Source organism: Sinocyclocheilus rhinocerous, unplaced genomic scaffold (genome assembly GCF_001515625.1).
Source record: "Sinocyclocheilus rhinocerous isolate Xijiao unplaced genomic scaffold, SAMN03320098_v1.1 scaffold62, whole genome shotgun sequence".
NCBI classification, from domain to species: Eukaryota; Metazoa; Chordata; class Actinopteri; order Cypriniformes; family Cyprinidae; genus Sinocyclocheilus; species Sinocyclocheilus rhinocerous.
Window position 1 is genome coordinate 1,505,688 of NW_015656585.1, and position 16,369 is coordinate 1,522,056.

The window sequence follows — 16,369 nt, forward strand, 5'->3', positions numbered from 1 at the left end:
TTTAGCGAGGCTCAACAATAAAGCTGTCCAGTTGAGCAAACTGCTACTATCAAGCCACTGCTGAACTTGTTACTAAATATTAACTTGATCGTGTTGATGATGTACACTTTTTCTTTATTTTTTTTAAATAGCCTGTGTGTTGAACCTACTGAACTCACCAACACTTTCCAGTAAAATTGTGTTTATGAAATTGCTGTGATGGATTTAAACTATAGCTTTTATCATTTCCAGAAATAATTTAAAATAAAAAAATAACTTTTAAAATGAAAACTTACTGAAAAATGTAAAAATGTTTAGAAAAATACAACATGTGCATGTTGTAACACACACACACACAAATGGTGCACTTTGACTTTACGTATTGTCAGTGATTTATTTCCAGTTGCATTTAAGTGAACAATGTCGGCCTGTTTGACTGAAGTTCAATGCGGACTGTCCAGATGTTCACAGGCACATCTGTTCGTGGGTAACCCAATAATCTGTTAGATTCAGCCGATCTCTCCAGTGACGCAATACAAATGTACACTGCAGCTTGAGTATAAATCTGTATGAGGAGTATAAATCTCTAGTGTCAGCATGTGAGTGCCTTAAATCTCTGTGGGTTTGTGTGTCTGCAGTATATTATGTGCATGTGTGTGTGTGTGTGTGTGTGTGTGTGTGTGTGTGTGTGTGTCTTTGCGTTAGTTGCTAACAACAACAACAAACCATTGTCATAACATCACAAATTAATTTTTTCCCACTCAGACTTAAAACTCTATTTGTTTCATTGTTTAAGTGAAGCGTATAATTATCTCAATGTTAAAATACTTTCACAACTATAAATAAGCCATTCATAAGATTGATTGATTCCCCCAAAAAGTGTAAACAATGAGGCTTTTCAAAGCATTGCTTTGTTTGTTTGAGCATCCCAATCAGCCCGGCTCAACCAATGACATGAGTTTGGATACATATTCGAAAAACAATAGTATTGTCATGGTGTCATGTCCAAAAAAACTGATTTCACCTCTATTCTAGCTTGTTTCCTGATGTAGCTTTCTAATAAACCTGGCATTGTATACTATGAATTTTGTTGGCTCTGTATTGAATTGCTTATTATGTTCCTCATTTTTAGTCGCTTTAGATAAAAGCATGTGCATTAATGTAATGCAATGTATATGCAAAAAGAAAAATGTACCACTAGACCTAGTCACTGTATCAGAAGTACTGTATTTACATATATTTTCAGTCAATAAAGCTATTGTTAACTATTACAATATTGCTAAATACAGCAACAAATAATATGGAAAATATTATGAAATAAGCTTAAAGAAAGAAAGAAAGAAAGAAAAGACATGAAGGGAAGTTAAAATAAAATAAAATAAAATAAAATAAAATGTCGAACATTCTACTTGGGAAAAAAAAATACTAAAACCCACTTCAGAAAGGGGGAAAATGAATCCCAGCAACAACAAAAAAAGACTTATACATGCATAATGAACTACTAAGTGGCTAAAAAGTTTTCAAGTTGCTAAAGGTTATCTTTAAGTGATCTTGCCTAGGGCACCAAGTGAGAAAGGGCTGGTACATCTTAGAAAAAAATAAATAAATAAAGATTGGTGCATGACGCCCCTGGCAACAGGGTTTCCACAGTCTGAAATTATAGCTTAATATTCAGTCTTGCTCTAAGGCAGATCTGTGATACAACAAATAAAGCAGTTTAAGCTTTCTTTAGAGATTTGTCTCCTGGAGATGAGTTGTATAAAACATGACTGCAAAGTTTGATCTTAGGCTGCATGTCTGAGCACCAGGGAGAGGAGAACAACAGTGCTGTCAACCTCAGTGCGGCTTATTTGTTGCTGTGCTGCTCTGCAGTGACAGGAATAAATGCACAATGCGCTTGACTTAACCCGCTCTGATATGTCTTTTTCTTATTATGATGGTTTTATTCTTTCAGCCTGAGAGTAAAGCTTCTTTAGCGCTTCTAAATATTATCCTTGAATGAGCAAGATACAAAAATAAAATACACACAGTCCCACTACCTGGCCTGCTGGATGGCCTCCACCCATTCATCACAGTCTGACTCCTCCTCTGTCCGCAGTTCCAGAGGCTTCTGTCCATCATGCCCGAAGACGACAAGGAAATAATGCTAAAGAGATAGACAGACAGATACAAACTGAGAGGTTAGCCTGTGTGTGTGTGTGTGTGTGTGTGTGTGTGTGTATGTGTGTGTGTGTGTGTGTGTGTGTATTGAACCTACTGAACTTCAAACTGTACTACTGGCACTTTCCATGAATAGTGTACTTTAATGTTCTATTTTAAACCATTACATGCATTATTTTGTTGTAAAAACGATTTGATGCTAAGTATTTCATGCTTAGTAAAATAGCTGTATGAAAAGCAGCTATTTTTAACACATCAACAATAAAACCCAAACAATGTCACCATCTTTACATAATCTGTTGAATCTATTTAATTCTTTTTATATTTACATGTTTCCCACTTTTTCTTCGCAACTCTCTTACCATCTGTTTTTTGTCCAATTGAAAAAAAAATATACAACATTCCTTAAAATTGTGAAACTCTTGACCACACACAATTTGGATCCTTTTCGACAAAATGGAGAGAGTAAATAATCTCAGTTTTACCACACAATGCAGTGTTCAATGCATTTCATAATCAACCTTGTTGATTATGAAAAAAGAAAAAAAAAATTTAATCATTCTATTTAATTTTGATGCATATTGCCAGAAAATCAGGGTTGCAAAAAAAAAAAAAAAAAAAACAGAATAGCCATTTTTTTTAAAGAAAAGCAGTTCAGACATTATTTTCTACCTTATTTGTCCAAAGCACTACAATCTAAAATATGAAGATTAGGAGAAAAATTTCCATCACAAGAGGCCTGCTTTTAGATATAGCTATCAGAGCACCTGCTCTGTATTAGAAACAGCAAGCTTTTACTGCCAACACACAAATGCTGACAAGCATTGTGAAATAAAACAGGTACAGGGTTATGAGAGTCTGAGCACTATGCGGCTTGATGCCATCTGCAAGGCAAATAAACACATAACAGCCACTTAACAGCAGGTGTGAGAGGAGTTGAATCAGCTATTGTCATAATGACCTGAGGGAAAATGCATGGTGTTAGCATGTGACATTCATAAGCAGCTTCACAAAGCGTAGAATAGCATATGCATTTCACTTTAAATGTATTGTTTTTTGTTGTTTCCTAGAGTTATAAGTATGGCAAGTAAGACCAAAATAAATAATATGGGGGAAAAAGGTAAAGCAATGTAAGAAAAGCCCATAAATAAATAAATAAAAAACAGAATAGACTAGACTAGACTAGACTAGAATAGAATAGAATAGAATAGAATAGAATAGAAGTCTGATTTTCAATATAATATTTACTCAGACATCAAATTCAGACAGTCTGTGAGAGGACTTTATATATATGTGACCCTGGACCACAAAACCAGCCATAAGGGTAAATTTTTCGAAATCGAGATTTATACACCATCTGAAAGCTCAATAAATAAGATTTCCATTGATGTATGGTTTGTTATGATAGCACAATATTTGACCGAGATACAACTATTTGAAAATCTGGAATCTGAGAAATCTGAAAATCGCCTTTAAAGTTGCCCAAATTAAGTTCTCAGCAATGCGTATTATTAATCAAAAATTAAGTTTTAATATATTTACAGTAGGAAATTTACAAAATATCTTCATGTAACATGATCTTTACTTAATATCCTAATGATTTTTGGCATAAAAGAAAAATCAATAATTTTGACCCATGCAATGTATTTTGGCTATTGCTACAAATATACCCCAGCGACTTAAGACTGGTTTTGTGGTCCAGGGTCACATATGTGTGTGTATGTGTGTGTGTGTGTATATACACAAATTCTTGTACATCCAATTATAAATAACGTCATCAAAATGCAACTAGCTGTTTGTTTATATAGCAGAATGAACTATTACTGCAATCCCTGCATAACAACATACACTGGTGCTGCTTCAAAGACATTATTAATTAAATATCAACTGCATCAAGCTAGTCAAACTTAAGCATTACTAACCACAGCCTGACATGTATTTAAAAAAAAAGGAATTGTGCCTTTTTCGAACACTGAAAATCACTTGCGAATATAAAAAAAAAAACACTCTGGCAGCATTTAACTGACACTGAGAGCATGCAATCACAGTCTAAGAAGAAAGAAGAAAGCTTTCAAGAAAGCTGATCATTTCCATCCCTTGGTGCCGGAATTAGCATACACTTAGAATCCGGGAAATAAGTCTAAAATATATAAATAATTCTAACTAGTTTATATAATTTCATAAGGCATCGTTATGCATATAAATGCAATCTACTAATTCAAAGGTTTAGGGGTCAGAAAGCAGAACATATTGCGTTTGTTTGTGTATCTGACGTTTGCATTTATTTCACATCTGCAGCCGACACTAATAAAAATGGGCGACTTCAGCTGGTCATGCAACAGTAAACACAGCTCCACTACTGCTCTTTGAGTCATCGCTAGATTTGCGAGGAGACAAAATACAGCACAAATGTTTGAGTCAGTTTGTGACTGCCATGTACTGTATATGTCAGAGAGAGAAAGAACTGTTTGTGTGTACAGATGTGCATATGCGTCCAGTATACTGCATGTATGCGCACATATATAATCACAAAACTGCAGTTGAAGTCAAATTCAAGGGATTAAGCGTTCAGTGTTTTCTAGCACAGACAGGCATGAGAGGCCTTATGTAACCCTCCCTAGATCTATTTACAGTCTCTCAGGCTGGCTGCCTCTCTGGACGTCCTCCTGCACTCTTCTCTGGGCGTTTAAGTTGCACATTAACAGAAGGATAAAATCAGCACCAGGCATTCTTACATTCACAAAACCATCTCTACGCTCTCAGGAAAAAAGGTACAAAACTGTCACTGGGGTGATACCCTACTAATATTTACACTTCAGGTACTAATTTGTACTTTTAAAGTACTAATATATACGTTTTTATTGTTTAGGGGAAAATAAGGTAAAGTTTGTACCTTTTTTCTGGGAGTGTACGGAAACTATTGGTAAACCTAGCAGAACCTACTTAAAGGGATAGCTTGTTCACCCTTAAAAATAAAAAATTCTGTCATTCTGTCTGTTTTTTTTTCTTTACAATTGCCAGTAGCATTATCTTCCATAGTATGGGGAAAAATGCTATGGAAGTCAATGTCTACCAGCTGTTTGGTCAGCAACATTCTTTAAAATATCTTCTTTTGTTTTCAACAGCAGAAAGAAACTCATACAGGTTTGGAACAACATTATGGTGAGTAAACGATGACAAAATGTTTATTTTTGGGTGAACTATTCCTTTAAATATCCAAATTCATCTGCAGCATCCAGCAGATCTACTACAACCAGCCACTGTTGTGTCTGTTAGAAATGTTGGTACTGTAACACTTTACAATAAGGTCTCATTAACATTAGTCAAAGGGATAGTTCACCCACAAATGAAAATTCTGTCATTAATTACTCACCCTCATGTTGTTCCAAACCTGTAAGACCTTTCTGATGAAATCTGAGAGCTTTCTGACCCTGCATAGACAGCAGCGCAATTGAAATTGTTGAATAAAGTCATTATAAATAAGTTGTTGTTTTTTGTGCACAAAAAGTATTCTCGTAGCTTCGTAAAAGTACAGCTGAACCACTGATGTCACATGGACTATTTTACCAATGTCCTTACTACGTTTCTGGGTTTCATGACAGAATTTTCATTTTTGGGTAAACTATCCCTTTAATGCATTAACTAAAATTAAATAACAATGAGCAATACATTTTAAAGCATTTATTAGCTTCTGTTAATGTTAAAATGTTTTTTTTTTTTTACTAAGATTAATACATGCTGTAAATGGATTGTTCATTGTTCGTTCATGTTAATTGATACAGTTAACTAATGTTAACAGTTGAAAACTTATTGTACCAAAGGTTTAAATCAGCTACAATATTCGCAGCACCCAGAGGCTTTTTTTCAAACAACAGACTAAAGAGGTTTGTGAGCAGCCTTGGTGACAGGATGAGATAAAAACAAAGTCAAAACAAATACACAGACATCAGAGTTAATACAGAACACAATATTACATCTCTGCAATCATAAGCCCTGGAGTAATCTTTTAAATGTTTTTTGCAAGGCTCTAGTGTATACTGATATTTTCTGCGATAACAGGAAGTAATTTGCTCAAACTCATAACACTCACTAAGAAAGACAATCAGATTTTACACAAAAAGAACATTCAAAAAGGAGATCAACTTCTATAAATGAAAAATGGTCTGACAAGAAAAGATCATATAAAATCAACATATGATAATCGTTTCAGGACATGTTTAGAATAGTCGGGTAACAAGAGTATATTTACTGTACATGTATAGAAAAAAATTACTGAAAACTATCAAAAATATGCTCATTTTAAAAACCAGACCAAGCAAGAAAACCACATCAGGCCTCAACAATAAAGATGGCCCACTGGCAACAGATTTTCAGCTCCGTTTCAGCCTTTTGAGTCAGTGCTGCACTGCCAATGAAAATGTTAAATTCATTGATCATGTTGATTGAAATTAAAAAGTCAGTTTTTTCTTTCTCTCTTTTGAAATAAATTAATTCAGCAAAGTTGCATTTAATTGATCAAAAGTGACAGTAAAGACATTTACCATGTTACAAAAGATTTCTATTTCAAATAAATTCTGTTCTTTTGAACAGCAAACGTATTAAGCACCACAACTGTTTTCAACAGTGATAACAACAGTGATAATTCAGCTAGCCATTGCAGGAATAAAATACATTTTAAAAGAATAAGCTGCAAGAATGCTGGTTTACATGCAGAGCAAAATCTGGTCACTCAGCTAAAAATCTACAGTTTTGTGCTGATCAGGTTTCGTCTAAACCATTTGTGACCTTAAAAAGGATAGTTCACCCAAAAATGAAAAATTTGTCATCATACTCACCCTCAAGTTGTTCCAGTACTGTATGATTTCATTGCTTCTGCTAAACACAAAAGAAGATATTTTGAAGAATGTTGATAACCAAATAGTTGACGGCAGCCTTTGACTTCCATAGTATTTTTCCATACTGTGGAAGTAAATGGCTACCGTCAACTGAGGGTTGGAACAACTTGAGCATGAGTAAATGATGACAGAATTTTCATTGCATGACTTAAAATTGTCTGGTTATTAAATATAATCAGTGTAAGACTGCATAAATGCAGTCATACTTAAGTTTAGATAACATTCTAATTCTAGATAAAATAACAATAATCCCAAACTACAACTTAGCAAAAAGACTGATATACAGGTGCATCTCAATAAATTAGAATGTCGTGGAAAAGTTAATTTATTTCAGTAATTCAACTCAAATTGTGACACTCGTGTATTAAATAAATTCAATGCACACAGACTGAAGTAGTTTAAGTCTTTGGTTCTTTTAATTGTGATGATTTTGGCTCACATTTAACAAAAACCCACCAACTCACTATCTCAACAAATTAGAATACTCCATAAGACCAATAAAAAAAAACATTTTTAATGAATTGTTGGCCTTCTGGAAAGTATGTCCATTTACTGTACATGTACTCAATACATGGTAGGGGCTCCTTTTGCTTTAATTACGGCCTCAATTCGGCGTGGCATGGAGGGGATCAGTTTGTGGCACTGCTGAGGTGGTATGGAAGCCCAGGTTTCTTTGACAGTGGCCTTCAGCTCATCTGCATTTTTTGGTCTCTTGTTTCTCATTTTCCTCTTGACAATACCCCATAGATTCTCTATGGGGTTCAAAATGAACTTTTCCACGTCATTCTAATTTATTGAGATGCACCTGTACTATTAATAGAGCCAAATATTCTCTTTGAACAAAATAAATAAAAATAGAGGAGAAGTAGCCCACATGGACGCTGACCTAATAAACTAAATCATCAGCGCTCTGCCACTTTACACGCATGAGCTCTTTTCAATGTGGGTGAGAATGGACCGGTGACCCCTCCACTCACAAGCAGTTATGTCGGTCTTTCCCCCTGGAACGGTCTGACTGAAATATTTCCTAACCTATTTCCTCACACAAGTCATACATTTGTGAAATTCTGAAGCCCTGTATTCACAAGGCCATGCCCCAAAGCACTGAATTATATGAAGAGTGTCTATTCTGGGCTGAGCTCTCATATGGAAGCCGTACACACAGAACACTCTTGTTCGACTCACAGGAGGGCACTGAACTATGCCGCTACATTAGTGCCCAAGGCCAACACAAACCAACAGGCCTGGTGAGCAGGTTGAAGGTTTGGCCCAACACCTCTAAATCTAGTCACCGAACCCTCCACCAATACACAAATTCATCGCTGCATGTATCCGCAATAGTAATTTGCTCTGGAAATCTGCCACGCCTACAGAAGGGAAAAACAGAGCGGGTGGGTAAGAGAGACAGAACCTCTTGCATAACATTTCTTAACAAGTGTCAAGCATATTTTTAAACCGTCACTTTACCTAACAAATTTCGTTTCCATGACAACACAGTGCTCTGCGCAAGAACGGCGCCCAATAATGCTTTTGGCTCTGCATTCATTACTACCGTTTTCTTCGTTCAGCGCCTTGCCAATCTTCATTTAAACTTCCTCGTCTATTAGGCTGACAGGAGTTATGTTATGAATACGTTCGGCTTGCCTTTAGCAAATCATATTTGCCATGATCTTAGCACCGTAAATGACGATAATATGTTGAAAAAAAACAGCCTAAGGTGATTTCTGCTGGTTTGATGTAGTTTGAACAGTTTTAGCCTGTCAGCTAGCTGGTTTTCCAAATCAACAAGCACTCAAACCCCCAATAAAACCAGCAAAACAGAATAAACCGAGACTAATCGGGCCTATATTAAAAATAAAGTTTGTTTATTGACATTTTTGGTTCCATCAAGAACATCCATGGAACCTTTCCATTGGTTCTTTATAGTAAAAACAGGATATTTAGGTCATTAAAATGTTCTTCACTCCAAGAAAATAATGGTTCTTTTAAGAACTGATGGAACCAAAAGTGGTTCTTCTATGGCATCACTGCAAAACACACTTTTGGAACGAGTGAATCTTAAAAATAAAGGTTCTTTATTGGCATCTATGGTTCTATGAAGAATTTTTAACATCCATAGAAACTTTCCATTCCACAAACGGTTCTTTATAATGGAAAAAAGGGTTCTTTAGATTTTAAAGACAGAAAAACTGCATCTTTTAAGAACTGTTTACTGAAAGCTTCTTTGGGGAACCATTTATTCATTGAGTGCCTTCATATAAACTTCCACATCTATTACGCTGACAGGAAATTGTCGTTTGGCTCACCTTTTGCATATCATATTTGGCGTCATCTCAGCACTGTAAATGACAATGATATGTAGAAAAATAAACAACCTAAGAGGATTTTCGCTGGTTTGATCTGGTTTAAACACTTAGCCTGTCAATCAGCCAGTTTTCTTGCCTGACAAGCACTCAAACCCTATAAAACCAGCAAAACAGAGCAGATTGAGTTTAACTGGATTGGGAGACCACATATGTTTTTTTTTTAATCTTTATTTTTAAGACTGGAGTGGAGGTCGGTTTAAGAAGGACACATATTTGTCTCGATTAGCAGCACTTGTCCGTTTTATGCATTTCTCTCATTGGAGGAAGGAAGAAGAGATGAAGTTGTCAGCTTTGCTGTTGGTTTTTCAGGAAAAGTGTTGATGTTCGCCATCTGGATGAAATAGATTATGCTTTCTGCTCTCACTCCTGCTGGGTGCTTACTGATACTGTTTACAATCATGCGGTTTAGCTGTGCACTATGTCTGTAGTTATCTGTGCAGCTACAGCCAAGATATAAAGCAATCAATCACAAAGCAATATTTGCTGCTGCCATAATACACCTTTGTGGTATGTTTATGACAGACAGATGGCAGTAAAAGAAATGGAGCAGGTCCTGCTTTTTCTCAGGGTGACAGCGCACTATTTTTCAAGCTTTCAATCAAGTTTTTATAGAATCTATTGTAATATCCCACCTCAATTATTTCTTGACACCCACATAACATTTAACACAGAGAATAAAGTGGTCTGTCAATAATATTTGAGTTTTGAAGAAATTAAGGCTGGAATACAGTACATAACTTTTGCCCAAATTTTTGTCCTGATTTGCAGTCTGGATAAGTCAATGCTAGCTTCAGATTTTAGTCAGCTGGAGTTGAGACAGAAAACCGCACAGGGTACAGATTTTTTTAGCTTCAAACTATGGTTCTGTCCTGTGTACAGATATCAAACGTTTCATATTTTGAACAATTTTAAACCACATTGTTTTCATTTGCCATGCATTTCCTAGCAATGAGCTGCATGTTTCTATGCAAGTTTGTTGGGTTCGGAATAACTTGAAAGTCTGGTAGTGTGATTCCCAGTCTTTTTTTCTGTAACCATCTACAAAGTCATGTAGTGTTTTAAAATCTGATCATATTTTAAAAGTTGTATAGGCTGTTACAGTCTTTACCAACAGCATAAACCAGCCTATGGTGAACTCGTTCTTCCCATGCAAACTATGCTGATCTTACAGCCATGCTGCTTAGACTGGTCTTTTGTGGTGGTTTTAGAAGGGTTTTGGCACATGACAGTTGGGAGATCAGCTTGCTGACCAGGTAGAAAAGTTTAAACATACTAAGACTAGCAAACTAAAGTATGTGATTGGTGCAGAGGGAACCCGAAGCTCAACTTTGTTTGGAGTGAGATGTGAATATTTTGAAAGTGCTGTCTTACTCTGAGACATTACCATATATACCAAGTGTACATTCACAGGATAATATTAGGGTGTATTCACACCAGGAAAGTCCGCTAGTTCACTTGCTTTGGTCCGGACCAAATACAATGTTGATTTTTTTGGTTTGGTGCGGTTCGCTTTCACACTGCTCTTTTTGCAAGTGAACCAGAAACTGTAAACAAAACCACACGTGTGCTTACCCTTACGAAAAAGAAGTTTATTCAAGTGTGCTATTAGTATACTTCTTTTAAACAAAAAAATAGGAAAGTATACTTTTAGTCTACTTTTTATGTACTTCTCAGAAATATACTTAAAATGACATTTAAGTATCAGTGGCGGTTCGTGGGTTTTAAAATAGAGGAGGCACACTAATTGTATTGGTCTGGGATCCCTGCAGATTATTATTATTATATTATTTGTTTAACCACTTTAAAATGGCTTTTTGGTTGCTTTTAGTCAGAAAACGTAAAGAAAACGACATACATACAGCAAGATAATATAACTTCACTTACCTGGCCTATCACTTGAAGCAAACATCCATCCCTTCTTAAAAGTCTGTGTTAAAAGAGAGCTGGCTGTTGCGCCATTTAATTAAGCCGACTGCTGTAGCCTATATCCAGCTTAGGCTGTTTTCCCTAAATTTGTATATATACTGTTTGAATGACAGCTTGGTAAATCTGTTGGCAATCAAATATTCAATATCGCTACTCATCATAAGTACTTGGTACATTATCAGCGCAGCGGCAGACGTTCAAACTAATATCACGTAAGTTACGTCTCTTTGATGATTGGTTGATAACAGAAGGGAGGCTAGCCTCCCTTGCAAGGGTTCTTTGCTCAACACTCCTCAGCGCTGAAAGTAAACACTCGATGGTGATTGGCAAGTATGATGTAAAGTTCACTTAAAGAAAACTTACGAGTATACTTGCAGTATAAAACTACTAAACTAGTAGTTTGCTGAGACTATACTTCAAAGTGTACTAAAATGCTACTACAAGTATTTAATTTGTAAACTATCAGTATACCTATAAGTTCACTTTTAGTATAGTTGCAGTACAAGCTGAAATATTGTTGTAAACTAGTTGTGTACTCAAAGTTTACTACTGTTATACTTAAAGTATACTTAAAAGTATACTTTTATATACTAGAAAGTGGGCCAATTTAGTCCCAAGGAGTATTAAAATAGTACACTTACAAGTATACTACTAGTACACTGATATTTGTATACTTACTACATAAAGTATACTTAAAAATATGCTTGAACTTTAAGTATACTTACTAAAATAAACTTGAAGTATACTACTTTTTGGTAAGGGTAAGGTCATCCATTCATTGGTTCATCCATTCAACTGTACCAGAGTTCGTTTGGAAGCGGCCCGAGACCACCTCTTCAGCTGGGTCTCGGTACGGTTGTTTGGTGCACACCCGAGTGCGATTGCTGTATTCACACCTGCCCAAAAGATCCGCAACAAGAGGGGAAACGAACTTGAGTTTGATTCAATCCAACCAAACAAGACAGGTGTGAATACACCCTTATTGTTTCAATAAGCAAGACTTATCCAAGTACTGTTTTTTTTTTATATCTTATATTACATGATATAAAAAAGAAAAATTAAAAGAACTTTCTAGGTGCAAAATTTGCTATGGAACATGAAATGTGTTTTCTATCACTGGTGCGTGTGGAGCGGGAAATGGAAAACCCAGAGTGTGGCTGGAGTGGAGTGATTACAGAACACTTTCAGCAAGAGGAGAAATTGCTGTCACTCCCCTTCACTCATACACTCTGCAGAAAAACACCTTAGGCTGGTTTAAGCTGTTATTTTTGGAAGGGTTTTGGCAGTACGAACATCAAGCTCCCAGACCCTGTCTATGATCTGTGCCTCCACAAGAGGAGTTGCACCATACAAGGATCAGATGGAACTAATTTAGTTTAGTGTTCTCCTACTGATCACATTATCAACACAGACTATAGAAATCTCAGGTAGTCTTTGAACATGTGGACCAGTGGCGAAACATTTTTGAACCCTTTGAGCACACAGAGAAATATCTAATATTCAGAGGGAATTTTAACAATATATTTAAAAATAAAACACTTGGCAGTGATTGGGAATCACAGGAAAAATGTACAAAAGTACAACTGATGAAAGTATTCATGAATCTTTTTCCATTTGATTAATGTCCAGCACTTACACTCTTATGACTTATTGTGGGAGAGTAAGAGTGTTATAAGAGTGTTGATTATGCGGGAGAATGTGTGGATTGAATAGATTTTTACTTCTCACTGGTATCTACAAATTTTACATGTAAAATCACTTCCTTAAAGTTGAAGTGCGCAATTTCTGTGCCTCCATTTGGATTTGCAAAAAAAAAAAAAAATGGCTACGTTATAATAATGGTCAGCGAAACAATAGGAACATCACTGCATCATGTGCTCAGTACATATAACTGTGTTTGGCTACAGTGCAGCACTGCGACCTTTCATGCAAATGGTAGTAGTTCTAAATATAACACTATAATCAACACTTTTCATGATTAATTTATCTTGCTGACTGTTATAGTAAAAACACAGTAAAAGTTTTCAAGAGGGTTCACATGTACTGCTCATTTCAGGCTAAATTCAGGGTAGAAAATGACCATTTATATCTAAATTATGACCATTTTTGATGAGGAAAAAAAAACAAGTAAATAAAAAACATACAACGATTATAAGCGCACCACAGGAAACATAATAAAATCATTTTAAAAATGCATTTCATGACCTCTTTAACAAAAAACACAAATTATGATTCGCAATAACACAAAGTAACAAAACAGCAGGCTTCACATCCCAAAACAATATTTTTCGTGGGGACCTTTCATTTTAATGCTCCCAATCTAGAGCTTATTTCTGAGGCCAATTATCAAAGCTGAACAGCTGGGAATAAGCTTCTCCATCTCTCCTCTTAATCTAGTAAAAATATAAAAAAATATCTTGAGCTGGAGGATTTCCTCACAAAACGTTTTGTTAATAAGGAACACACGGACGAAATAACTTTCACTGTGAAACTACTGTAGTTTAATGCTGAAATACATCAGTATAATTGGAAAAGATTCACATTATGTCTGATCTCGTTCGTAATGGTAATGATAATTCTCGAGGCGCCATGGTGGTGGAACTGTCATGGAGCGTGATCAATTTGTATGAATTTGTGATCATCTGCTTTTGTCTGAAGATGGATGAGCTTACATAAGATGCAGAAGAAAGAGAAAAAAAAGGATGGTCATTGCCCTGGAAATAGTCTCTTAATACGAATGATTAACAATAGCTGTTCAATAGCAGCTGCTTCACTGTAGACATTGAAATGTGGGTGCAAATTAAAATAAATACTGCTCTATTTTATTGACACCAGCCCAGTTTTAAGTGTCTGCACCAAATCAACCAGACTAACTACATTGCCGCCTTTCTTACTTAATTTTACGTAATTTTAAGATCAACAGTTACCCCCTTCCTGAGATCACCGTTTTGTCTAGACATTTCTACATCTATTCAGTCACATTTAGAAATCTTTACCATCAGATACAAGGATACTTGATAAAATCACTGTTTCTTTAGCATGATGTTTTATCAACACAAGCGCACCATTGTCCAGCTGTGTGTATCTCGGAGCCTGATGGCAGCAACAGGATGACATGACTCCCACTCGGGTGTGAACAGTAATGAGAAAGCCAGCAACGATTCTTTAATCTTATTAATAACTGCAGTCAGGAGAGCAAATGTATAATCTAATATCATCATGACGTCAACGGTCATGGCTCAGCATATATTAACAGATCGATATTAGGTGGATGGTTTAATATTTAGTTTGTTTTGTAGGGAACACTGGGTGGGCAATATGGCAAAAATAACATATCACTTTTTTTCATGGTTCATGATTTTATCACGATTCTTTGTCATGTTGGTTTTACTATTTTGTAAGTTGTCTGAGCAGTACAGCCAAACTAATTTCCCTATTTTAAAAACAAATCCTTATAAAGTAAGAAAATATCAAATAAAAATAAATGGCAGACATTTAGGCCAAAGCGGGCGGAGAAAAAAAAAAAAAAAATCTTTGTCATTATTTTATCTTTGTTATTAAAAAATAAGAACAAAGATACACATTTAAATACACATAACATATAAATAACACAAACAGTGCTTTATTTTTCAGGAACAGGTGTATTTAACAGTTGCATTCAAGAAAATGAATGAACAGATATAAAAATAAAACAATATACACTTCACTGTATATATTATATATTGATTCTTATTAAAGCAACTGTATTAAAGTTCTTCAGTCAAGAGCAGTGAGTGATTTTTATCTTTGTAGTTTATTGTTTTATTAATGTTAAAGGGATAGTTCACCCCAAAATATTTTTTTTTTTTTCATCATTTACTCACTCTTAACTTGTTTTAAACCTGAATTAGTTTCTTTCTTTTCTTTCGCTTGAAGAATGTGGGTAACCAAACCGTTGTTTATCCCTGTTTATGTCTTCTTTTGTGTTTAGCACAAGAAATACATTAATACAGGTTTGGGACCACATGAAAGTGAATAAATAATTACAGAATTTTCATTTTTAGATGAACTATCACTTTAAGACCTGCAAGCGTCTAATATACAGGAACCCATCCATTGCTCTCTCAGCTGTCTACTTTCCCTTTAGACATAACCAACTGTGTTTATATGTAAACCTTGTGTGCTTTTTAGTGTGCGCACACTTCAGGTGTTCGCGCTCAGAAAAGGCACATGTCAGAACAGCATGCGAATGAAATGTTTAACCGGCAAGGCTTTAAAGCTCTCTACTGCTCTCTACTTTCTAACTCTACCGCTGAGTTAACATTTGATGTGAATGTATGTCGCGTTATAGTATATTGAGATGGAGGCACCAGAACTGTAACTAATAGCATGTGTGCTGTAGCTCGATACTACAATATTCCTTCAAAAGCAGATTGTGGACACATTGTCCACGATCAAACATCTTGATATAGCACACCCCTAGTTTACAGGTGTGCACACTATGTTTACAAAAACACAGGGGCGGATTTAGTGAATTGGGGGCCCCAGGCAAAATATAGGAATGGGGCCCTATACATTTGCACACATTTTCCTAGATCAACCTTGAGGTTCCATTTTGTTGTTTTCAGCGTAAGCCTGTGTGCATAGGCTGTCTAATTCTAAACTTTAAAATACATTTATTTTTAGTTGTTTTAACTACAAATTTAAATAAAACTAAATTAAAATAAAAAAATAATGAAAAGGCAATTATAAATTTACACACCTAAAATACATATATCAAGAGCATGCTCACAGATGAGAACAAAACAGCGTTGGATGAAGTGGATTAAAGCCCTGCACGGGTCTCAAATATAGGCCCTAGCCCGTCTTTTTTCCCCTTTTCCCAAAAAAAGCTTATACTACTGTTTCAGCTATTAAAATAGTTCCGTTTTTTATGTAATGGAAAAGTGATTATATTTCTTTTCGTTTTTTTATTAAGTAAATTTAGAAAAACATTTGGAGTATTGTTTGTTCGTTAAATGTAAGTTTTTTTTTGTTTGTTTTTTTTAAGTAACGGCCAGCGGC

The 16,369-nt window shown here is 35.4% G+C and overlaps 1 protein-coding gene across 2 annotated transcripts in view; it reads right to left on the minus strand.

Annotated features, from left to right (window-relative positions):
- rasgrf2b (Ras protein-specific guanine nucleotide-releasing factor 2b) overlaps positions 1-16,369 on the minus strand; it is a 65,663-nt gene that overhangs the window by 40,506 nt on the left and 8,788 nt on the right. For both annotated transcript variants that reach the window (XM_016527952.1, XM_016527951.1), the window contains exon 2: positions 2,019-2,125. In XM_016527952.1, coding sequence (XP_016383438.1) covers positions 2,019-2,125 — 107 coding nt within the window. The remainder of the gene's footprint in view (positions 1-2,018; positions 2,126-16,369) is intronic.